This window comes from Fusarium phalaenopsidis (genome assembly GCF_050370095.1).
Source record: "Fusarium phalaenopsidis strain FUZ10S chromosome Unknown contig_32278, whole genome shotgun sequence".
NCBI lineage: Eukaryota > Fungi > Ascomycota > Sordariomycetes > Hypocreales > Nectriaceae > Fusarium > Fusarium phalaenopsidis.
Genome location: NW_028145417.1, coordinates 202229 through 225592, shown reverse-complemented (window position 1 = coordinate 225592; position 23364 = coordinate 202229). Strand labels below are relative to the sequence as shown.

The 23364-nt window shown below is 50.6% G+C and overlaps 10 protein-coding genes across 10 annotated transcripts; 2 read left to right on the top strand and 8 right to left on the bottom strand.

Annotated features, from left to right (window-relative positions):
• Positions 1 to 264: 264 nt before the first annotated feature.
• Positions 265 to 786, bottom strand: LRP88_00673 (RpiB/LacA/LacB family sugar-phosphate isomerase; the record flags this gene model as incomplete). Its single annotated transcript, XM_083237379.1, has 2 exons — positions 265 to 699; positions 751 to 786. The coding sequence occupies 2 exons, from the start codon at positions 784 to 786 to the stop codon at positions 265 to 267; spliced, it is 471 nt and encodes a 156-aa protein (XP_083105884.1).
• A 678-nt stretch (positions 787 to 1464) lies between these two features.
• On the top strand, positions 1465 to 3240 carry LRP88_00672 (Dak1 domain-containing protein; the record flags this gene model as incomplete). The annotated part of the gene is made up of 1 exon (XM_083237378.1): positions 1465 to 3240. The coding sequence occupies one exon, from the start codon at positions 1465 to 1467 to the stop codon at positions 3238 to 3240; it is 1776 nt and encodes a 591-aa protein (XP_083105883.1).
• A 452-nt stretch (positions 3241 to 3692) lies between these two features.
• LRP88_00671 (uncharacterized protein) lies at positions 3693 to 4601 on the bottom strand (the record flags this gene model as incomplete). The annotated part of the gene is made up of 1 exon (XM_083237377.1): positions 3693 to 4601. The coding sequence occupies one exon, from the start codon at positions 4599 to 4601 to the stop codon at positions 3693 to 3695; it is 909 nt and encodes a 302-aa protein (XP_083105882.1).
• Positions 4602 to 5735: 1134 nt separating this feature from the next.
• On the bottom strand, positions 5736 to 6488 carry LRP88_00670 (uncharacterized protein; the record flags this gene model as incomplete). Its single annotated transcript, XM_083237376.1, has 1 exon — positions 5736 to 6488. The coding sequence occupies one exon, from the start codon at positions 6486 to 6488 to the stop codon at positions 5736 to 5738; it is 753 nt and encodes a 250-aa protein (XP_083105881.1).
• Positions 6489 to 7252: 764 nt separating this feature from the next.
• On the bottom strand, positions 7253 to 8768 carry LRP88_00669 (glycoside hydrolase family 64 protein; the record flags this gene model as incomplete). Its single annotated transcript, XM_083237375.1, has 2 exons — positions 7253 to 8620; positions 8733 to 8768. 2 exons carry the CDS (start codon positions 8766 to 8768, stop codon positions 7253 to 7255), a joined length of 1404 nt encoding a protein of 467 aa, XP_083105880.1.
• An 845-nt stretch (positions 8769 to 9613) lies between these two features.
• On the bottom strand, positions 9614 to 10701 carry LRP88_00668 (D-isomer specific 2-hydroxyacid dehydrogenase; the record flags this gene model as incomplete). The annotated part of the gene is made up of 2 exons (XM_083237374.1): positions 9614 to 10344; positions 10395 to 10701. 2 exons carry the CDS (start codon positions 10699 to 10701, stop codon positions 9614 to 9616), a joined length of 1038 nt encoding a protein of 345 aa, XP_083105879.1.
• Positions 10702 to 11573: 872 nt separating this feature from the next.
• LRP88_00667 (MFS transporter) lies at positions 11574 to 13153 on the bottom strand (the record flags this gene model as incomplete). The annotated part of the gene is made up of 5 exons (XM_083237373.1): positions 11574 to 12073; positions 12132 to 12315; positions 12370 to 12771; positions 12825 to 12839; positions 12905 to 13153. The coding sequence occupies 5 exons, from the start codon at positions 13151 to 13153 to the stop codon at positions 11574 to 11576; spliced, it is 1350 nt and encodes a 449-aa protein (XP_083105878.1).
• Positions 13154 to 14660: 1507 nt separating this feature from the next.
• On the top strand, positions 14661 to 15804 carry LRP88_00666 (uncharacterized protein; the record flags this gene model as incomplete). Its single annotated transcript, XM_083237372.1, has 4 exons — positions 14661 to 14672; positions 14726 to 15446; positions 15497 to 15609; positions 15661 to 15804. 4 exons carry the CDS (start codon positions 14661 to 14663, stop codon positions 15802 to 15804), a joined length of 990 nt encoding a protein of 329 aa, XP_083105877.1.
• Positions 15805 to 16100: 296 nt separating this feature from the next.
• On the bottom strand, positions 16101 to 17222 carry LRP88_00665 (phytanoyl-CoA dioxygenase family protein; the record flags this gene model as incomplete). Its single annotated transcript, XM_083237371.1, has 3 exons — positions 16101 to 16139; positions 16189 to 16281; positions 16332 to 17222. The coding sequence occupies 3 exons, from the start codon at positions 17220 to 17222 to the stop codon at positions 16101 to 16103; spliced, it is 1023 nt and encodes a 340-aa protein (XP_083105876.1).
• Positions 17223 to 17580: 358 nt separating this feature from the next.
• On the bottom strand, positions 17581 to 22205 carry LRP88_00664 (uncharacterized protein; the record flags this gene model as incomplete). The annotated part of the gene is made up of 11 exons (XM_083237370.1): positions 17581 to 17906; positions 17962 to 18373; positions 18429 to 18710; positions 18764 to 19205; positions 19256 to 19851; positions 19902 to 20172; positions 20228 to 20303; positions 20351 to 20820; positions 20872 to 21848; positions 21900 to 22016; positions 22065 to 22205. 11 exons carry the CDS (start codon positions 22203 to 22205, stop codon positions 17581 to 17583), a joined length of 4110 nt encoding a protein of 1369 aa, XP_083105875.1.
• Positions 22206 to 23364: the final 1159 nt, after the last annotated feature.

Genomic DNA, 23364 nt, shown 5'->3' with positions numbered 1-23364 from the left:
CCGACCCGAGACCGAACCGAAGGTGTGTCACTACGACCCGAATTCCACTTTTGGCATGCCGGGATCTAAGACGCGGAAAGTCGTCTGGTTGGCTGGTCAGCAACGCCAAACCTGCTGATCAAGTCCGAAAATGACATCTCAGGCACCCCACAAAAGTTTAATTCACACAGATTCCATCTTATCTCAAGCCAAGCCAAGTCAATGCTGCCTTTGGTGAATGAAGCCGTGTCTAACTACCGGTAATCGTACAATACTTTATCACTACTATGCCGCCACCGCCTCCAGCTGCACAATCTCATCCACCTTCTTGGCGCTGTTGCTCGAAGGATCAAACTCGTAGTCTAGCCACTCGGTCGCTAATCTCCTGGCGAGCTCCAGCCCGATCACGCGCTCGCCGAAACACAGCACCTGCGCGTTGTTGCTCTTGACGCTCCGCTCGATGCTGAAGCTATCGTGGGCCGTCACCGCCCGGATGCCTTTCACCTTGTTTGCAGAGATGGCCACGCCCAAACCTGTGCCACAGATGAGGAGCGCCCGGTCCGCCTTGCCCTCTGCGACTAGACGGGCTGCTTCTGCTGCGCGGAGTGGGTAGGGAGTTTTATCTGCGTGGTGGTTGGAGCCGACATCGAGGACCTCTTCTACGCGGCCGTCGGACTCAAAGTCTTGCTTGATGGCGTTTTTATATGAGATTCCTGCTTCCTGAGAGACAGTGAGCTCTGATCAGAAAGACAAGGTAGTGGGACAACTCACATCGCAGCCCATTGCAATTCTCCACTTTGGCGCCATGATTGCTTCAGATTCGGGAAAGGATAAGCGACTTGTTTTTGTTGCCTCTCGTCTCAGGGTGAAGAAAAGGGCAGGCTTCCTGTGCAATTTTAATACTCGTGGTGGCCGAGCCATGTCGCAGAATTGGGCAAGCCGTCGACTCAGAGGGAGACGCTGGCACAGAGGAGCCATGTGACCGAGCAACCCCGCCCAGGGATGATCTAGGCCATCTTCGAAAAGGGAATTCCGGGGTAGCATTCTTCTCTGCCGACCGAACTTGTCTGCTGTCGTGGTAATGTCGTGCCGAGATAAGTTTTCGGAGTAAGCCGAACCGGGCCCGATCGACGGGGCCCGGGCTGGTGTGGGGTGCGGATTTCCTATTTGGGATAACCGGGGGAGGTCATCTGGGCAGACCAAGACTTGGGAGTCGGGATACCAGGATGGCTTTAGAGGGTAAAGTGACACAAGCGAGAGGAAGAGGTATCTTGTTAACAGTCGAGAGCTTGGGGAGATTGGAATTCTCTATCGCGTGCAGTTCCGGTGGTAATAGTTGACTTGTAGAGTCGGCTCCGCCCTCATCAAGGAGAGTAACACCGATGATGGTTCTATTAAAGCACACAAATGGGCTGATTATCTCGCCTTCTTTGTCTGAGCGTGTATTTTTCGTCTTTAAGCACCATCGCAGTAATACACACAACCATGTCTACACGGCATCTCTTTGACTCTCCTGAAGGTCTCGTCAACAAGGCGTTGCGAGGCATCATTTCCTACAACACTTCCCTCAGACTCGATGAAACGAACCGTGTTGTCTACGATACAGAACACAGACGGTCCAATGTCAGTATAGTCAGCGGTGGTGGCTCCGGCCATGAGCCCGCATGGACTGGCTATGTTGGCAAGAACATGCTCGCCGCCTCCGTCCAAGGCGACATCTTTGCCAGTCCCAGCACCAAGCAGATCCTGGCCGCCATAGAAGCCGTTCCCAGCGACGAAGGAACTATTCTCGTCATCACAAACTACACCGGTGACTGCCTCCACTTTGGACTCGCCAATGAAAAGGCCATTGCCAGGGGACACAGGTGTCGCATGATCATCTGCGGGGACGACGTCTCGGTCGGCCGCAGGGGAGGAATAGTGGGCCGGAGAGGCCTTGCAGGACAGATCGGCGTCCTCAAGGTGATGGGGGGAGCTGCAGGTGCTGGACACTCGCTGGATGACGTTTACAACCTTGGGGTTGCATTCTCGGAGCAGATTGTGTCCATTGCTGCTACCCTCGACCACTGTCATGTGCCTGGGAGGAGTGAGCATGGTGCATTGGCTGTCAATGAGATTGAGCTTGGTACTGGTCCTCATAATGAGCCGGGATACATGAAGCTATCTCCAGCCCCCACTACGCCAGAGCTTGTGCGACAGATCCTCAAGCATTGCCTGGATGAGAACGACCCGACACGAGGATATGTCAAGTTTGCCCCCAATGACAAGACAATTCTTCTCATCAGCAATTTTGGCGGTATCTCTCATCTGGAACTGGGAGCCCTTCTCGATGAAGTGCTTGAACAACTGGCCGACGAATGGGGCATCGAACCCTCGCGCACTTGTGCTGGATTCTTGGAGACATCTCTCAATGCACCCGCATTTTCCGTATCCGTCATCAATGTTTCAGCCGCGGCGAGAAACTGTCGGTACTCGGTTGATCGGATCCTGGACTTCTTTGACACAAAGACGAACACATTCTGGGAGTCCATGGCTGGGTCACAGACCAGACGGTGCAGTCGCAAAGAACAACTCGTGCATCCACCCAAGGAGGCGGAAAAGATCATCAATGATGAGACGGACCTGAAGATTGACGCCAATCTCCTAGAAAAGATGCTGCGGAGTGCCTGCGATGCAATTATCCAGGCGGAACCTCATCTCACCAAGTGGGATACCGTCATGGGCGATGGTGACTGCGGAGAAACGCTCAAAACTGGAGCGACGTCGCTGATTCAAGCCCTTGACAAGGGTTTAGCGAGATCGGGATCTGTTGTTGCTGTTCTGCAAGAGCTCGAGGACATTGTTGAGAGCAAAATGGGTGGAACTCTTGGTGGCATTCTCGGCATTTTCTTTGTTTCGCTCAGAACAGCCGTTGAGAAGAACAGCCACATGGCTCGATCAAATGGCCCCATCGCTCTCTGGAGCGAAGCCCTTTCCTTGGCATTGGAGAACCTGAGCAGGTACACCCCCGCCAAGGTAGGCGACCGCACCGTCATGGACACACTGATCCCCTTTGCCGAGATTATTGCTAAAGCTGGTTTCGTCGGTGGCGTTGAGGCTGCTGTCCAGGGAGCTGAGGCGACAAAGACGATGAAGCCCCGGCTTGGAAGAGCGACGTATGTTGGTGTTGGGGACAGTACGGAGTTGCCGCCTGATCCTGGTGCGTGGGGTGCTATGGTGGCTATTAGAGGGCTTCAGAGCGGGTTGGAGGTGATGAATTGAGTGCAGAGTCTGGTGATTGTTTTAAAGAGCGAATTTTTAGCCTGTATGATATGATTAACGCGCTGAATTTCACATGTGCAATCTGGAAGTGACAATTATTTTATTTATTTTGCGTGATCTGTTCGGCCATCCCTATTAGTTGTTGTGTCTTCCTTCACTTACTGGTCACCCCACGCCTCCTGTCAGCGTTCAACCGTGGCAACGCAATGTCTTGAAGAAGTGCATTATGGGCAGTCATAACAATAACGCCAACAAGAGAATTTGAAAGTTTATCAACGCGCACTTGGCCAATTGCAAAGGGAGGGAATCACATAGGTTTAAGTCAAGGTAAATTCAAAGGCTTGCTGTTATATCGAACAGCGATCAAAAGTTTGTCTATGAATAAAAACTCAACACTAAACTCTAGCAAAATCCAAGGAAAATCAAGTAAACACCGCTCAAGGTGTGCCCATTCAAGGGTCCATGTGGAAACTCTCGTAGTGCTTCAGCTCTCTGAAAAGCTCATCCTGCTCTCTGAAGAGCTTGTGCAGTTTCTCACACTCCTCATTTCTCTTCGCCTCCCATTTAAGTGACTGGCCGTAAGCGTACTCTGCCCTCTCGGAGATCTCCCTCGATCTTATTGTACCCTCGGGTTCCAGGTGCTTCATATGGGCGGCCCAGCGAGTCTCCCAATTTTTTTTCTGATCTTTGGCGTGCTTCTCCTTATCAAGGCTCTCCCTAATTTCTTTTGAGTTTTCAATCAGGCTTCTTGATGTATCGTATATTAGATTCTTCACGTCCTTGGATAGCTTTTCCTCCCACTTTTTCCGCTTCTTCTCAAGGGCGAGCTCCCCCTTCGAGAGACCCGCCAGCCTCTGTTTCTCGAGGTTGTCCTTATACTTTTTCTTTTCGGCCTCCCACTTCTTCACGTAATCCGTATGCAGGATAACGTCAGTTCCTCTCTTCAATGTTTCCTCGTCGAGAATTCTAAGCTGGGTCATGATGTTCACATTGACCCAGTTTGCGAACCATTTCCTATCTTTCCACTCCTCGGGAAAGCCATCCTCTTTTACGTCCGAGTCGTAAACTGCAAAGTGGTGGATGTGCCGGATCTTTCTGAAGCCCGGGTCTGCTTCTTGCAACTCCTTCCACACTCGGCTATTCTCATCAAGAAGCTTGGCATCTAGGTAGAGCTTTAGCCGGACGAATTGAGTAAAATAGTCGACTTCTGGAGGGTCGTCATACTTTGCCTTGCTCTTGGAGATAGGTGGCACTAAATCGAACACTTGCTTAAGTTCGAGATATGGAATGATTGCCGTATTCCAAGGCGCTCTCTCGTCCTTGTTCGTGAGGGAGGTGAATGAAAATGGCCAGCGAGGCATTGTGGCGGTTGGTTGGGTGTTGCTGACTTGGGTGTGTCGGAGGTGGGACTGGCAAGATGCTTTGGTCTATGTCCAAAGCTTATGTGTTCGTGTTAAGGTGCCTTTGGCGAGTAGCGCATGAAGTTAGGACGAGAGATTTCTTATATACCAAGATTTGAGAATGACTGAAATTGACATGTTTCTTGAGAGTGCATAGATTTTGCAATTGTGCTGTCATTGATCGAGAGTTACAAGCAAATGCACAGCAGTGGTCATAAGCTGGTCAGTTGTGTGAGAGCCTGTGAACTGATTGTCATCCTGTGGAGCGGTGGACGTGGTTTCTTGATTGGTATTTTGAAGCGTACAGTAGGTGTACTTGTATCGTAGAAAGACCATTTCATCTTGTTCTGTTGTTCAAGTCAAGGCGCTTAATAGACCTTCATGAGGCCTTTGCTTCACATCTGAACATTTCCCATATGATATTGTAGAGCACGATAGACCACTATGCCAACGACAAAAGTAAAAGATATCTTTTAACAGATACCGAGGCGATAGCGTCTTATATACTGCTTCACAGATATGATCAAACAACTTATTATTAGCATATGCAAGCTAGAAGTAACAACAGATGTATTTACGCAGCTACACCATTTCTCATCGCCACCTATGGCTTCATTTATTAAGTACCCGTAAGTCCCCATGTCGGGGTTCAAGGGTGGGGCTATGTAAGAGCTACATCATTAGTACTTTTTGGAGATGTATTATCAATAGTCAGGATGGCTGCACCGAGAAAGTCAAGACTTCCATTCAGCTATAAGCACATAATCAATTTTAGAGGAAACGGATCAACTGTTATAAGGAAAGTAAATTAACAGCCTCGTCGCTGTGTTGAACTGCGATCATAGGCTTCTCTATGGAAAAAAGTCAACAGCAAACTCCAGAAAGCTCCAGGGAAGAATATCAAGGAAATGCCACTCAGGTCTTTCCTAGTAAAGGCTTCATGACCTGAGCCAAGGCTGCTGGGACCTATCCCCCAGCTAAGCCTCTACACTTTAGCCATCGCGGCCTTGTGTGCTCGCCACTACACCTGATGAACTCGCCATATCATAGCTACCCCGTCTTGCTAATCAAGATATTGGATATCTATTCGTAGTCCTACTCTTTGTCGAGCATTCTTTGACTCCTAACCTCCTTGAGGAGGTTCTCCTCCTGCCTCTTCCTCTCTTTCTCGAGCCCCTTGGCCATCTTTTCCTGTTTCCGCTCAAGAAAGAATGTGTTCCACTCGTTTTTGGCTGCCTGCTTCAACTCTTCCCAGTCGGCTTTCATCTGGGCCTTGTCCTTCTCATATTGGGCATCCATTTTGGCCCTGAGCTGCTCCTTCATTAACCGTGCCTTATGCTCTTTCCCACAGCGGTCCCATTTCGTAAAGCAATCTGTGTCCATGATGACGCGAACGGCCATCTCCAACGTGTCCAGGTTAAGAAGCTTGAGGTAGAGCAAGACGTTGACGTACAGCCAGTTGAGAAAGAAGTCCTCGTCTTTCCACTCCTCGGGAAAGGTAACTGGCCCCTCCTCATTCGGAATGTCCGCCGCCTCCTTTCTATAGGCATCCGACGTTTCGTGAAGAATTTGAATCTTTCTGAAGCCAGGATCAGTTTCCTGCAACATCTTCCAGGCTCGACAATTCTCGTCGATCAGTTTGGCATCCAAGAAAAGCTTAAGACGGGTGAATTGGGCCATGAAGTTAGTCCCTGCGGGGTCTTGATACCTTTCGAATCCAGGATCAGGGATCGCATATACAGTAAGGAACACCTCCCTAACCTGCAAGTACGAGAGAATCTCTGCATGCCAGGGCAGCTCGTCCTCCTTGTTCTTGGGAGTGGAGATCGAAAATGGCCAAAAAGGCATCTTTTCGGTTGATGTGGCGTAGTGGTTGTGGACTGTTGGTGTCGTGTTGGGGGTGTAACTGAAAGGTCCTTTGGTTTGTTTCCAAAGGGCTCTTTGCTGTTGATGGATGTGTCTGATGAGAGCTGATGAAGTGAGGAGGAGAGGTTCCTTAAATACCCAATTATGAGATATCCAGAAAACGACTGGTCTCTTGTCCACATGCAGAACTTGCAGTTCTCCTGTCATTGACCATCGCTTGAAGCGGCGGCCGGAGCTGATCAATTAGTATGATCCAATGTATAACATGCGTTATCCTCTTGTGAGAGGATCCTTTCGTAGTGTTTGACTGTCTAATCCTCGAGACGTTTATCAGACCTTCGTAAGACCATGGGTTCACATCAGTACATTTGCACATATCCTTTTCAGATGCTGGTGTGGGAGCGCACCGTAGGGTTGGGCCGTGAGAACAAGAAACTCAACGAAGATGTCACGTTTTTGGAACCCATTTGGCAAGAGTAAGCGGTGATAACGTTGGCATTGTGCTTAAGACGACTGAGCTAAGACATTGGTGTTGGAAGAAGCATCCTTGGGGAGCCTGTTGCATGGAAACCTCATAATTGAAGCAACGTGTATATACATGGACCTAATAAGCTGATCCTAGCTAATCTGGCGTACATTTCGCTCTTAATACTTCGGATAGATCCAGCAATCCAAGATTGAACGAGTCAAGAAGAGGGCGAGAATCCCCAAAAGTCATGAAAAATGCGTTTCTTTGTTCAACCAACTTAAGATGGCGGAGCACCAACATAGATGGTCAAAGTGTTAGGTGCACCCGAGACAACACCGGAGGCATTCTCGTTGCCATCTGGGTTAACGTCATCGTAAGGGAAGGCATAGCCTCTGCCGTCGACCTCGTAGGAGTGAACGATACGGCTGTAGTGGTTTGTAGGATCGTTCTTGTAGTAAGAGTCGGCTCCCAGACTCGGCTGCACATCGCCACCGTCAACCAAGAGGGTGGAACGAACAAAGGCGGCGCAGAGTCGAGGAACAACGGCAGTGTGAATGGCATTATCGCCCTCGATAATCGCAAAGGGGCCGCTGTTGCAACCCCAGATATCTTTGGTGTTGGGCTTGGCGTATCCACGGTTATCGCCATCGCAGACAAGTTCTTCGCCTGTGACTCGGCAGCTGACACTTCCAGCTTCGGTCTGAGTGTTGATCGTTAGGGGTTGGGTCGAGTACTTATTCCAGACCTCATCGACGTAGGAAGTCCAGTAATCTTCGAATGTGATGGGTTCAAGATCGTATTGGTTTCCAGGTGATATGACGCGAATCGGATCTCCTAGAGCATTGGCGATGCACAGAAAAGTCCAGGCTCGGCCATCGGCGTCCTTCTGCTTGACCATGTCGTCGCAGATCTTGCTAGCAGCGTCGGCAACAAGTCCCGCAGTGGTCTGAGTGCTTCCGTCTGTCAAAGAGAGCATCATACCAAGGACAATACCGACAAAATCGACGTAGCTGATATTGGCATAGAGCACGCCGTTGGTGTAGGTGAGCTCTACAAAGCCCCAGTTGACGCCCGCACTAGGATCTTGGAGGTTGTTTGTGGAGGGTTGAACCAAGCCATCTCCATTACCAATGTCAACCATGAAAAAGTGCAGATCATCATCTGCAAAGTATATGCGACCGGAGCTCATCGAGATGGGAATGGTAAAGTCAAGCGTCTCACCCTGAGGCGGCAGGGGGATCGCAATGTTATCTGTGATCTCCGCAGGAATCTTGGAGCCTCCAGAGCGAGGATAGACAAGGCCTCCGTCAGCACCGATAAAAACAACCGTCCCATCAGAATCCAAGCCCGAGATGTAGGCCCTGACGTTTCCACCAGAAAAGTTGTTGACAAGCTTAAGAGGCAAGGTGGCGGGTTCAGCGGCGCGGTGTGTCAAGGCATGAGTTTTATTCTTGGGATAGGTTCCATTGAGCATATTCTCATCAGTCATGGATACATCATTTGCACCTCCGGGGTTGACTTTGATGAAGCCCTTGGGAGTGAGTTCATGGCGTCGAAAGACGGGCGAGGTCTGGAAAGGAGCGGCAAGGGCAGTGCCAACGAGGGCTGCCAAAACAAAGAATGGACGCATTCTCGTAGAGAACGACTGAAGAAATGAATGAATGAAGAAAAGGTAAAAGAAAGGTACAAAGCAAAAGAAACGAAGAAACTACTGAGCTCAATTAACCATGATACTGTCAAGGACTATATACCCAAACCTGAAAGCAGAACTGTTTCAAACGGGCCATACGCATTCCATGCTACGTTTTGGCCCCGATGATATTCCCAGGGATTATAACCGGAAACGTTCGAGAGTGGGCATGTAACCGGGATCTTGGAAACCTCTGATAATCTAGCTGAGGAGAAGGATGAAACAAGGATTGGCCCAAGCTCGATCGACACATTCCAGCAGAGGCCACGACAAGAATCGATTCGCTACAGTTTCTGAAGCTGACACATTTCTCATACAAGGGTTCCCTTGCGAAACCAACTGTTCGCAGTCAACCTTTAAACGCCAGCCCCTGCTCCTTTCATCTCAACCCGTGGCCTGTTTGAGCCGGGCCGAATTTATCTGATGGATCCGCGACGCAGCCTTATGGATGACCTTCCGTTTTGAGACGGCTCGTAAGTGGATGCATTGACCAGCTTGGTTCTGATGCTGCGCATAATGTCACTTGATATTATGGGTGCCTGAAACAGTGGATAAGATCACCCAAGTAAGCAGCATCGCTCATTTCTTGGGCTGTAGGGCGACTCGAGTCGTTTCAGCCTGGAGCCACTGGGCGGCTACCTTGTTGAAGGATTCATCAGATTATCTTTGAAGGATTCTCACCTGAGAGTCAGTTGTGACACTCAGTGTTGTGAAGAAAAGACTGAGGCTGAGTAAAGTGGCTCCGTCAGCATGGTGTTTCACTGTTAGCTGTGGTTCTCTAGATGACTTCGTAGGCTGTATATTTGTTTGAGTTTAAGCATTAAATGCTGATGAACAGAAAAATGATTGGTGGGCAGTTTCAAATGTCCAATATTGCGAAAAAAGATGTTACTTTATTGATCCATGTTTTCATGCCTATCCCTTTTGTTGGTACATCAAATAACTAATCTACAGCTTGCTTTGCTTAATCAGATGAGCGTTGACCGGTGAAATCGCCTTTCCAGTCTTGTTGAAAGAAATAATGTTCTCCATTCCCAGCTTCTCAAAACCAATGTGTGAATCCAGTGAAGCACCTGCGTTGTGTGACAGAAGCTCGACATTCTTCATTTTGACCAGCTGGGGGCTGATGTGAGGCTCATTCTCAAACACATCCAGGCCAGCAGCGGATAGATGACCACTCTCAAGTGCGGCGACGAGATCGGCCTCGTTGATGAGCTTGCCTCGGGCAATGTTGACAAGCTTGGCGCCCTTCTTCATCTTGGCCAGACCCTCCTTGTTAAGCAGGGCTTCTCCAGCGAATGGTGTGGCGACCAGCACACAGTCTGCCTCGGCAAGAAGAGTGTCGGCAGACTTGTGAAAGACAGCACCAAGAGGTTCCTCAACCTCCTTAGGCATCTGAACAACGTCGTTGTACAGGATCTTCATGTCGAGAGCCTTGTAGGCCTTCTCGGCGATGCGTCGGCCAATGCGACCGAAGCCAATGATGCCGAGGCCGAAACCGCTGGGGTTTCGAGAGATGGGGGCCAGGTTCCGGTTTGCGTCGATAAACTGATCCTTGTCGCCTGAGCGAGCTGCGATGCTGGACCAGCTCAGTTGTCGAAAGACGGAGATGATGAGCCAGATTGCCGCATCGGCTACTGACTCTGTGCAGGCAGCAGCAGCGTTGCAGTATGTGACGCCTGAGACAATATTAGTAACTGCTATTGCTTGTCTTGAGACATAAACATACCTTGCTTGGCCAGGCGGGCCGTGTCAACCCAGTCAAAGCCAGCACCAGCGCTGGCGTAGATCTTGCAGGATGAAGGCAATAATGAGATCAATTCGTCATCCCAGTTACCCATCTCACCTCCCGTGTTCCAGAAGGGACGGTAGATGGCGAAAAAGTCACCAAAAGCCTTTGTCTTGAGCGCCTGGATGAACTCGGCTCGGGGCATGCTGTAAGACCGGCGGATCTCGAACTGAGACTTAAACTCATCGTAGAGGTCATGGTTCCAGCGGATATCATCGCCGAGCTGAAGAACGATTGGCTTGGACATTGTGAAGGGCTGCGAAAAATTGGGAGAGCTGAAGAGGGACGGTAAAGGGAATGGATGAATGAGGAAGAAGCAATGGGAGTCGGTCAGCTGTGATAATAAGTAACCGCAGAGTCCAATGAGAGTCGAGGAATACGGAGATTCCGCCGATGGAACTCGCAGTTGAGAATTCCGAAGGCTGGACATGGCAAGTTTGGCCGAAAATCTCGGGACTTGGTTCGTCGGTGATTGGTCTTTGTGCCTGGCATGATCCACCCCCAGATTGTGGGGGTGGCATTGGGATCGGGGTTCTACCCGATATAAAGGGAATGGTAAATCCGGGGGATGCAGCGAATTGTAGAAGGTTGGTGATCTTTGAAGTTTTTAAAATGTGATCATCTACAAGTAATTGAGTAAATCACATTGCTCCAGGTTAGAAACTCGAGTCAAACGGGTTGAATAAGTATGATTCTGCGTCGGAGTGTTGGAGAAGGAGATCGGAGAGCTGTCCATGTATAGGAAGTAAGAAACAACAAAAGGATAGTGCTACGTAACATGGATTCTTGAAGCCATGTGAGTGCTAAGATATAACTAGTTATTAATCTGATGTACGCTTAGTAGTCGGTAGAGGGAAAGTGTTGAGGAGATGAGAAACGCCTAGTTCAAAACATAAGTACTACTCATCTGGAAACAACCTCGTCATTTTGTTCTATTCCACTCTGACATTTTATGAATAGTTATCCATGAGCCAAAAAGCCTCCTTCCGTTTAAACCTCTGTCTCAAATTGCCAACCGTCCCCGAAAGTGAAACTATATGGCGAGTAGACCCATTTGGATGTCTACCCTGAACCGTACGAAGCCCCTTTCACGATGCTGCCTTCTTAAAGCCTTCCTTCTCAATCTTTCTTCGGAATCCGCGGGAAACTTAGCCAGACTCCCGTTACCACAACAATGAGAGCCAGGATAATCGGCTGCAACACCTGAACACCTTTGCTCTGGGCAATCGCACCAATAGCAAAGGGGAAAACTGTACCACCCGTTCCACCAATAGCCATGGCGAATCCTATAGCAGAGACATGAATTTTTGCTGGGAGTAGCTTTGCTGTCATCATGACGGCTCCGGGAAACATGGGACCCAGGAAGAAGCCGAGGAAAGCGACTGCAACTGCTGAGACGATGAACTGAGGGACGAGCCAGAATACTAGTTGAAGGCCAACGGAGATTGCAAGATAGATTGAAAGACAGAGACGCTCGCCATATCTTTCCGTGACAAAACCTAGGAAGGCACGGCCGCAAGCCATGCCGGCCCAGAAGCCGGAACTGGAGGCGCCCGATGCGAGGGCGGAGGCCTTGCGCACGCGCAGCATAAAGGTGACGACCCAGCCACCGAGACCAACTGGAAAATTTGTTAGAGAGCTGTGCAAGAGAGTTATAGAGAATTTAAGGTTACATACCCTCAACGCCCATGTACGCAAAGAAGAAGAGCGAGCAAAGCCATGTCACCTTGGACTTGAGAGCCTCCCGAGTGCCGGCGCCACCCGAATCGTTCTCACGAACATGCTCAGCTCGGTATACCTCACCAGTCTTGTGCCAGAAAGTGACAGCCAGACCGACCAGTTCGACGACTGAGATGCCAATCTACATGCCGCATCGTTAGCCTGTTCATATAAGGATGGCAACATAAATTCTCACCATGACGTAGTAGTAGGTATACCACGGCAGCTTAGCCGTATCAACCATTGAAGTAGCAATCAAAGGTGCAAACAGAGCACCCAGAGAGTAACAAGAGTGTAAAAAGCCTTGGACTGAGTTTGCCTTGTCCATCTTCCCAATCCATGCACAGAAGCATGCATCAGTCAGGCCATTGCCAAAACCGCTGACCATGTTGCAAACAACTAGGACAGGGTATGGCGGGTGCACTGCCAGAGCAATAAAGGTGATGATATGACAGATGGGGGCCATGATTGCCACGCCTCGCTGGCCAAACTTGACGTGAATCCGGGCATTGGTGAAGGCGGCGACTGAGTAGCCGGCGAATGGCGTCAGGAAGATTAACGAGACGACGGTGTACGTGAGGTCATAGTATTCTTCCAGCTGTATTGCGTTATGATGCGACAGACATTAACTTGAGAGTGGTAAAAACTCACATATGGAATCAAGGCCTGTTCGAAGAATTCATGTCAGCTTTCCCAAGTCCAGTGAGCAATTGTGTGGGGGGAATACGTACACCGACGGCCGCGTCGTTCATCCCAGCAATGATAAAGGAAACAAATGCAAAGGCCAGCCTTGCAATGTTGCTCCTTGGATGATTCCATCTCTCTATCTCTGCCTGGGCGTTGGGAGGCGGATCATCATCTGAGGCTGTGGAGCGTTGTGCGAGCTCCTCAACGCCTCCCTTCCTGTCGCTATCCGTGCGATGCTCAAGGTTAGTGAGCTCAATGGACTCATTTTGAGTCTCTGTTACCGTTGTCGACATGGTCAAGTCGAGTATCTTCAGGTTGCAGAGTTAAGTTTAGCGGTGAATCCGCGGGCAACGTTGAAGTTGACACGCGTTGGGCCGAGTCAAACATGGGTAATATTTTCGTCTAAATAGGAAATGATAACACTTTCGTCATGGGTGAGCATTTTAACCGTTTAGCCGGCGATGACCCGGGTCGTGTTTCCCGAGAAATAATCCGAGGGCGCGCTCTGGTATCAGGCAGGCCAAGGGGAGAGCTTGATAGGGAGTGTCTCAGCTGCTATCAGATCTATCGCCTTGAACTCGGCCGATACAGAAACCAGCCATGGAAAGGTAAGCAATAACCGACCTTGGAAGATAGTGTGGCCCGTGGGTTCTTTAATCCTGGTTAGCCAAACCAGCACAATCCACCATTGAGATCAGCATCACTGCATATTGTCTCTCAGGTCTATTTGGCGACAAGTAGGATCCATTCAGCTTAAGGAATGCAAACTCAGCATGCACAGCTTCGTTCATAAAATCTGGAGACGGGACGAACCCTTCATCTGCGTGACAGGGGCCAGTCCAGCATGACCATCTATCCCCACGTAATTGGATCAGCGGGTTTTCCCTCTTCCGAGGAACTATACCCAACAAGGACATGTTCCCCGCGGGGTCTTTTACCTCTCTCATCCACCCCCTCCTCCCCACCTCGTGATACCTTCATACCCAATTTTTCCTATCAACAAGACGGCTGGATGAAGCGAGGAGGATGCTGCAATGCCTGTCGAAGGCGACATAGGAAATGCGTTGTTCAGCCCGGAGCGTCTCAGTGTGGCGCCTGTGCTGAATCTGGGCGGGAGTGCCGCTTTGAGAATGACATTCAGTTCAAGCACAGCTATACTCGAAAACATCGGGAGGTGGCCGAACAGTCGAGGACATGGACCAGAGTGCCATCTACGAGTAGGTTGAGATGGTTGAAGTACTTGTAGAGTTTCATTGATCTTTTCTAGTCTCCTTTGTGACCCCTCAAGGCATCGACGGCGAGCTGTCCGAGTCACCCAACACTTCCGCCGATCCAGTTCGGTCCAATTCCCCAACAAGCGGCAATTCTCTCCTTTCACCACTGGGTTCGGGGACTTCTGTCCCAGAAGCAGCTCTGGGACACCAAGATAACGAATCCAGCTCAAGGCAAGGGGGATTAGAGCAAGGCCAGGGATCGGATAACCCAAGACATATTGCTTCTCCCCAAAGCTACGCCGAGAACTCCGACTTTGGGGCTCCATTGACAGGCCATGGTGAAGTCATTGCCTCACCCTACGAGGCCCCGTCATCAGGCAGCATCCGCCTCTTGCCCCTACAACAGCCCCTGAACCACCCCGTTTCCTCGATCCCTTATATACTAGGCGACTCGCCTCCATCGCAACTGCCTCCCCCAGAAACACCCTCTTCAGCTCATAGCTCAGGAATCCAAAGTATCAACCCAGAAGATACGTATGGATTCACTGAGAGGCAAGCATTCTTGTTCATTACTTATATACACAAGCTGGCTCCTTCAGTAAGTACTCCATACTCAGGCCCAGGGATCTGGCCAATACTGACACTGGACAGTCAGATGCTTGTGACGATGCTAGGCACTTTACACTCGAAGTACCACGTCTGGCTTTTCAAGAACCAATGATCATGAATGGCCTACTTGCTCTTGCAAGCCGCTACGACGCTCGATGTTCAAACTCAGAGTCAGATCTTGAAGGAACATACTATCACAACCGATGCATCGAGTTGCTCATCGAAGCCTTTGCGCGACCGCCTGAAACATGGGACTCGAAACTTCTGACTGCTGTCGTCATCGCGCGGCTGTATGAGGAGTACGACAACGAGTCTGACTCGGATTACCACCACCTCAGCGGAACTCGAAACCTCCTAAATCACGAGGCTGTTGCGCGATTTGTTACTCAAGGCGGCCTAGCTGAGGCTGCAAGCTGGGTGCACCTAAGGCAGACCATCTATGTGTACCTGGTTCGCAGAGAACCTGTTGAGATATGCCTGGAGAACTTTAAGCGGTCCACCGTATTCAGGAGGACGGACGATTCTGCATATGCGAACCGCGCCGTTTACCTGTTTGCCAAGATGATGAAGCTATTGTTTCCGCTGAATGATTCAGAGAAACAAGTGGTTAGCGCCTCGCCTGGACCATGGGAACTTGTTGAAATGGAGGTTAACCAGTGGTACGAAATGAAGCCTGTCTCATTCAAGCCCATATACTACAAGCCAGCGGACTTGATGGAGGACAGAGCATTTCCCGTCGTTTGCATCGCTGCTTCTGTTCCTGGTAGGTCTCAATCTTTTCCAGTGTTTTCCTTGACTGACATGATGTAACAGTTGTTGCCATGCAATACTACTATGCTGCGAAAGCCATTATATGCTTGCACAAATGCAACACCGTCAATCCCAGCATCGGGTACCATGCTGCCAGGCTTAGACACGACTGGGAGGTAGGTTTCGTACCCCACTGACTGCATCTACAAGTTACTGATCTTTGCTAGCAACGGATTGCGTCCTACCTGTGTACTCTCATGGGGCTGGCCTTATCCAATGAGCATGTCCTCAACGCCTTCTACTTGCCCGCACACATGCTTTCTCTCTGTATGGTTCATTTTATGGCAACTGCATCATACAGTCTTTGCTAACAGGGCTGACAGGCGGCTATTGCATTCGCCAACCTTGCGAGAGAGCACACACGGTTCAATATCTACAGAAGGTGGATGATGTTATAAAATGGAAGACAAGGAGATTGATCGCCACATTGGAGAAAGAGTGGGAAGAAATGGACAATTTTGAGAAGAGATGAAGCCCTTGTAAGATAACAAATACCAAAAGTGTACTCTTCTATTCGATCTTGACGCTATGCATAACCGTGGCGCACGACTGCACCTGCTGAACTCTCCAGGATATTCCGGAGATGTTTAAGTTTTCATCAAAGAGCTTACAGCCCGTCACCAAACTCATAGTCCTTGTTCCATCGCTTTCAACATGTTAGCTTGGTCCCCTAATCATTGCCTGATTTGACTTACTGTGTCCCAAGGGCGTTTCGAGTTGACGAATCGCAGATCTGTACCAAGTCTGATGCGGCCGCTGGGGTCGTGGTTGATAGTAGAGGCATGAATCTAGTCATTTTATGAGCGCTTGTCCGTTCCACGTGTGTTGATCAACTCACCATGTGAGGAGTGTGGAAAACGACATCTCCGGCCTCGTACTCGCTGACCAGCCACTTCTTCCCATAGGTCCTGCCAAAGTCGGCAGGTCCCTCGGACAAGAAGCCAGTGCTCATCATGTTGGAGTTGAAGGCGTTTCGCATCTCTTCGTCGTTCATTCCAGCAGCTTTTGCCTTGCGGGCAAAGTCCTCCTCGATGTCTGCACCCAGCTTGTCGCCCCCTTCAAGGTAGATCAGGCCGCCGCCGTCGACCTTGACATCGCCCATAGGAACCCAGGCCGTCATAGCTGTAGGCTCGCCGTAGCGCATGAAGGACTGATCATAATGTACACCAATTGCCTTGTTACCAGGCGTGTTGTTGCGCAACAACGTGCGGCGAACTGCCAGAGTTGCATCTCCCCAACCGGTGAGGCGGGCGACAAAGTCTTTCAAGGCAGGATGGTTGCAAAATCCTCGCACGCTTCCATCCTCGGATCCAGAGTACCAAGGCTCAGTGTGCGCCTTGAGTGCTGCATCAACAAAAATCTCAGCCTTGTTTGTCTCGCCTGGGCGTGAGTTCTTGAAGCTGCCAGCTCCGATTCCGGGATAATCGGCTGGGTCGGCAGAGTCGTCAAAGATACCATCAACGGTCTTTGTGCCGGGCTTAAGAACTCCACTGGGTGCCATGGATGTGAAGTAGGCTTCACGGGCGGCAAGGACGTCCTCTCGTGGTAGGAGACCTTTCACAAAGACATAGCCTTCTGTGATGTAGCGTTGGTAGAGCTCCTCGAGAGGCTCATTGGGATAGGAAACGCGAAGCTTGGTGGCTTCATTGGGAGCTAGTAGCCCATCATTGACGTACAACTCGACATTGTCAATGGTGGGTGTCTTGGTAGTGGTTTGTGCGTGAGGCATGATGAAATTGTACAGCGAAAAAGGGAAAAATACAGTCGCTCAAAGATGAAGTCGAGTGTGTTGTGAGAAACTTGATTGATGGCTACATTACAGCAGAACTGAGATATCATTTATACATTTATCAACCATGGCTTCATCGCAGAACAGCAAACAACTCCGCGGCGACCTTTGCCCGATACAGTAGTCTCCACACAAAAGCCACAACTCAATCACCCCGCAACTTGGAGGGGGCGAGATCTCCAGTGGAGAAAACGTGGAGGCTGAACTCGTGGACCGAGCCTATGACTTGCCGTCGATTTCACATGGAGAGGGTTCCTCGTCATCAGTGGAGGCTCGTGACGCCTCAAAAGAAACTTCTTCAAGCCAGCTTGCATCCCGAGGTTGCCGGCTTGTGGATGTTGAGGTGGTCACAAGGGGGAGCCGACGGATCAACCTTCTTGCAGTCTCCGTCCTCGTGGTCCTCTGCATCCTTCTTCTCCTTCTTGTCCTTGTCGTTGCAGTGGCATTGCTTTCCTGCGATTTCGCAGACGCACACGGGAGTGGCGAAGGAGCCGCCTACGTCGCTGGGGCCCTTGGGCTGGTACATGGGCTGGATATCATCTCGGAGCTTGTAGACTCTCAGCACGGCCCAGTCGTCGTTGCTGTAGTCTGAGACTCCGTAGCCGTTGAAGCGGAGTTTCCATGCTGTCGAGATATTAGTGTCTTTTCGTTGCTTCTGCTTGCATTCAAGGGGGCTTACTGGTCGGGAAGGGGAGCATCTCATCCCACTCAGCCGTTAGGTAAGTGGACATGGCAGGCCTCATAGGCCGTTCATTGAAAAGCCTAGAAAGCTCCTTCTTTTCCTCCTCGGAAGCACCATCCTCCATCTTTTCGACCTTCATCTGGATCTCCGACATGCGCATGGGAGCCATGTAGTTAGAGTAGCCCTCTGAAGATGCGTCGACGTTGATCTTCTTGTTCATGCCCTGTGTATCATGGCCGCGTCGCAAGTTCTTGAGCTGTGCGAGAACCTTGACCATGGTGACGAGACTGAGAGCAGCAACGTGCTTGGGGTGATACTTGATGTAGAATGCCTCGGAGAAGCTTGAGCAGTAAGAAAGGTAGTTCGTTTCGTCATCGCCGCCAGATTTGTCGGCCTTCTCTGCCCTGTTCTATTTTTTAACTCATGTTAGTAAAGGAACAAGAAATTCGGGTTGGCTGTCTTACAATGTCGCAGACAACAGTCGAGTCGGTGGCGATGGTCTCCAATTTACCATCCGCGCGCTTGTATGTGAAGGGCTCGGTCGCCTTGCGGATGATTGGCAACTTGACGCTGGCCTTCTGCGCCTTGAGCACGATCTTCTTGACCAAGTCATGAGCATCTTTGCTGTCGTCAAAAGCCACATCCTGGATGTCCAGCCAGTCGCATCGCGGATGCTTCGCCTCAGAGCCGGGCCTTGGCTTGCCGTCATAGAGTTCTCGGAGGAATGTGTCCATCACGGAGGTAAACTGTCACTCGGTGTTAGTCCCTTGTTGAAGAATGATCACGGAGGGTTACTTACTGCAAGAACAGTGTTGTAGGCGCTGTCAAGACCGGTCAGGAGAAGGATAGCAGCAGCTCTGCCAGCGTTCTTCTCATTCTTGAGAACCTCTTGAGCGACCTTGAACCCGAGAGCCTCCATGGGGTTTGGCCCGGATTTACCACAGGATGCAATGAATCCCAGTCCATTGCGGATCCAGCGCGTAGGGGGCCAGCGAGCCGCGCTGCAAATGTTGCCTTGCTTGGTCAGGTTGAGGAGGAAGGTCATGGAGTCCTTGAAGGCCTTGCGTCTCTTGAGAAGCTTGGTCTCGTCGCTGTTGTAGGACAGGAAGACTTGGCAGTTGGTGATGTGTTGGTAGACCTCGTTTTCAGAGTACGGGGCTTTGTCGTTCTTGTCGCTCCGGACGAGATGGCCAAAGCCGAGGAAGTCGGAGACATAACGGGTGACGACGGGGATGGCGAAACTGGATGCAGTTAGCATGGTCTAATGTTGATGCGGTTGGGTGGAACTCACTCTCGGACGACATCAAGCTGATACACTCCCTTGCTCTTGTCCATGATGATGAACTCGCGCTTGATGATGTCTCTCATTAGATCAACCAGGTACCCGACAATCGCCTCATGATCAGAAGGTGTGGCATTGTTCGTTGAGACTGTATCCTTATCGCTGGCTCCTTGACCAGGCTTCAGCACAGCAGCGATCTCGTCCGGGAAGTCCTTCAGCCTAAGACGGGCTGGGTGAACAATGTTATCCGAACGGTCTTCCAGAATCTGCTTGATCTCTGACTTCTTGTACAGATAAACAGGCTTCGAAGGGCGCCTGGGGTTTGAGTCGGAGGTATCGTACTCGAACGCAGTGGGCTTTCCCAACCAGTTGGTCGCCTTAGTCTTGACCTGCATGTCAAACTCGTCGGCAAAGCCCTGCTGCTTGGCGAGCTCGGCATTCTTCTGAGCCGTGTAGAAGGGGTGGAAGAAGCGGATCGAGTTGTAAGGGTACCACTCGGGGAATGCGCGCTGGAGCAGGCGGTGGAACATGGAGCTCTTGAGCACGTCGTTGTCGGGAGTGACCTCCTTCATGCCCCAGTTGGTCAACGAGTTGGTATTCCAGTCCTGGTTTGGTGAGTAGAGTGACAAAAGTATGAGCTAGGGACTAGACTTACGACAGTGTAGAAGCGGTCAGATCGAACCAGAGTGATGGCATCCGAGAAGATGGCCGCCCACAAGGCCGAGTCGACATCGCTCGGCCCAGGGTCGGCGCCCATATTGCCGTCAGACTCGCAGAAGACACCTGGATAGAGTTCCACCTTGTCGGGGTGGTCATACAAATCCCTCAGAGCGTCCTGAACGTCCTTGTGGCGAGTGATAGACTCAAAGGTCTTGTGGCGTTCCATGCCAAAGAAGTCACGGAAGTCGTTGAGTGTGCCGATTTCCCTATAGTTGACAAGTCAGTAATAGATATACCAGTCGCTTGGTGCTCGAGGCTTACCATTTGCGAGCTTGCAAGATGCCGAGGATCTCGACAGCCTTCAGGCACTTGGGGACGTTCCTGGGACCAAAGTTGGCTATAATGGGTTAGCTAAGACTCAGTGATGTAAAGCTGCATACTCACAGATAGGATCATCCATCGCCTTTGTCAGCTCGTCAATCATCTGTTGGTCGTTGAACAGTCCAGTAACCTTGTTTCGCTTGAAGCACAACTCCTCGGTCAGAGGAAGACCAAAGGTCTCCTCCCATGGCTCCTTAGGTGGGATCCCCGCATCCCTGGCTCGAGCCTTGCCCATCTCCTCCATGAACTCTTTGAGGGAGAGATCCTTTGCGTTCCATGACCCGTCCTTGCCAAAGTACTGCTGCATGAAATCCTCGGCGTACTTCTCGTCCTTGAGAGAGATGGCGCAGTGGAATCGATAGAGCAGGTTGAACTCGACTGTGACTTGGTTGCCCAGGCCGCGAGACACGTTCTTGTGGTCCTTCATGTCCAGGCGAGGGTCCAGAGTGAAGTTGGTGTTGTAGTTGTGGAAACCCATGAGTGCGCGGAGGTAGTCATGGATCGAGATCTGGATGTACATGCCGCAAGTGATTCTATCTAGTGTCAGCAATCAGAGTGAGCAGAAGGGCGGGATGTGAACTTACAATCGGGCAGTGTGGAATAGGTCATCGTCAAGCTTGTTCCAAGCATCTGTATGAGCCTTGGTCCAGGCATCAAGAGTCTGCTCCGCCTGGGCGACGCCGAGAGCAGCGTCGAGCTTGTTGCGAAGCACCTTGGTCAGCCTCTCAAACTCAATAGCGTCTTTAGTCTTCTCTTCAGGCTCAGAAGACTTGTCCTTGTCCTCGGGAGACTTTTTCTTCTCTTCAGAAGACTTTTGCTTCTTCCAAGCTTCCGTATACTTGGTCAGATCCGCATTGGTCGGCGCATGCTCACCCTTGGCGTACTCCTTGGCACAGCCCGCGAGAGGGGCCGCCTCAAACTTGTGTGGCACCGAGAACCGCCCATTCTCGTTGATGCGGCGAAGCTGAGTAGCGACGTAGTTGTGGTACCGGTTGTACATGACCAGGTAGATACACACTCCAGGAGGCTGTCGAAGAAGTCTGTCCTCGGCAAAAGTATCGGGCTTGAGAAGACCAAGCTTGTACTTATCGTCACGAACCTTGCGCTGCATCTCATCGGTGAAGCCGTACAAGGGTGAGAGATCCAGGTACGAGGACGTATCTGAGATGTTCTTGTCGCTATCATTTGTGCGGAAGATGTCGTGGATGATGATAGTGGCGTGGTAGATGAGCATACTAGACAGACCAGAGCCACTGTTGCGGCCTCCCTCATCTCTAGCCATCAGGCGATCAAAGAGATCTGCGGGATCCGGCAAAGCTCCCAAGGGATGTGTCTTGGAGGGAACCGTCTTGGCGTAGGGGGCACCAGCTTGACCAAGCTGAGGGTTCAGAGCGCTGTTGAACTTGCCATCGGCTGTTCTGTACTTGAATGCGGAGCCAAGATAGGTCAAAGGTGGGTGCAGCATTCGCTCGTATTTGGTCTTGACTGAACCCTCGATGAGCTTTCCTCGTAGCTTGCTGTCATTTGACATGGATGCAACGAGCTTGGCTCCGGTTTTCATCTATCTCTAATTAGCACAGGTACTAGTTACGAGTGAAAGAGAGGTACTCACGTCTACGCGCCGCCCTGTCAAGAGCTTGACGATGATGTCGATAATGTCTGGTGCATTGTCGAATGTAAAGATGCGCTTGAGGTCATTCAGGATGCCGACGCTCAGCTTTTGCTTATCCTGTGATGGATTAGCATCCTAGCTCAAGATTGTTCCAACATGACTTACTCCAATGAGGGCATCGCCATGAAAACCAGACAGGTACATGGCACTGGTGAGTTGCTCATTTAACTTGGCAATCTCGTCTGCCCTGTCAGACTCTGACCTGGCATGGCCATTCTGCAGAGGGCGCTGAGAATCCATAGACATTTTGGGCAACTTAGAAGAGCCGGTAACACTCTATGATGCAGAAAACAGACGAGACAACCTCGAGGGCGCGAAATGGGTGGTTAAATAGAATTCAACTTCCGCTGGCTCCAAGTCAAAATCTTGATATGCCTCAACTGTCATTCGCCAATTTACTAGCGGCCTCTTCAGCTCTTGGCTACTGCGCGTCAAGCTTCAGTCACTGCCGTATCGAGACTTTCAGCGGAGAAGCCATCTTACTCGACCCGCAACACCGTATGCTCTGCGTCGTCATGCAGGGAGAGCCATGCCTATCTGGACGGGATTGTCAGCATGGTGTTCCCTACTGGGCAATTCAGCTCAGCCCAAACCCAGTTGTGGACGAGTCCCCATTTTCAATGTCTCGAAAACGATTGGGCCAGGCCGTCGTTGAGGGCTCACCCCAGACAGACCTTTTCGACCTCGGCCTCGCATTGGCAGACTTTTTCCCCAGTAGCGGGCATTTCAGCTATCAGCCGGCGTTTCCGCAGCGGGGAAGAAAGCAAGCATGTAGGGCTAGAGCTGCAGGTTGTAGGCCATATTACTGGGCGGGACGTTGACGCTGGGACTCAGCTGAGCTGCAATGGGACGCGCCTCATGCAGCTTCCAGGGAGCTATCGAAACTCCCACAATTGACAGTTAGCGGGAGCTTCCGCTCGGTAATGCGGGAGGGAGCGCTATTGCTGGCGATCTGGGCTGCTAGGTTCAATAGTCTAGATTTTGCGTCTTTGCTTTGCATTGGAGAAATCAGCAGATGGCACACTCTTGGCTGCCTCAACGCGCGTTGCCTCGGGTATGGGTGTTGGAGATAAGGGCCGGAGGGCAATCAAGATAAGATGTGATTTCATAAATGCATAGTGCAAATTGTGCAGGCATCTCCACCTAAACAGTCAGCCTACCCGAGACTAAGCAATTTCGAGCTCCGAGACATTGAGAGCAGTTGACACCCACCAAGGCACATCATATCATGAAAATGATCGAGTTTTTAGAGAGCTGAAAACATGGGTCTATCCACCATAGTTGTCATGATTCACTGACGAGGTTTAACATCACTCATAGAAAAGTAACCTAGTAATAAAATCCACCTCGCTAATTGTTCCGTCATCACCATACCAACACGGAATATTTATTACTTGCATAGTTA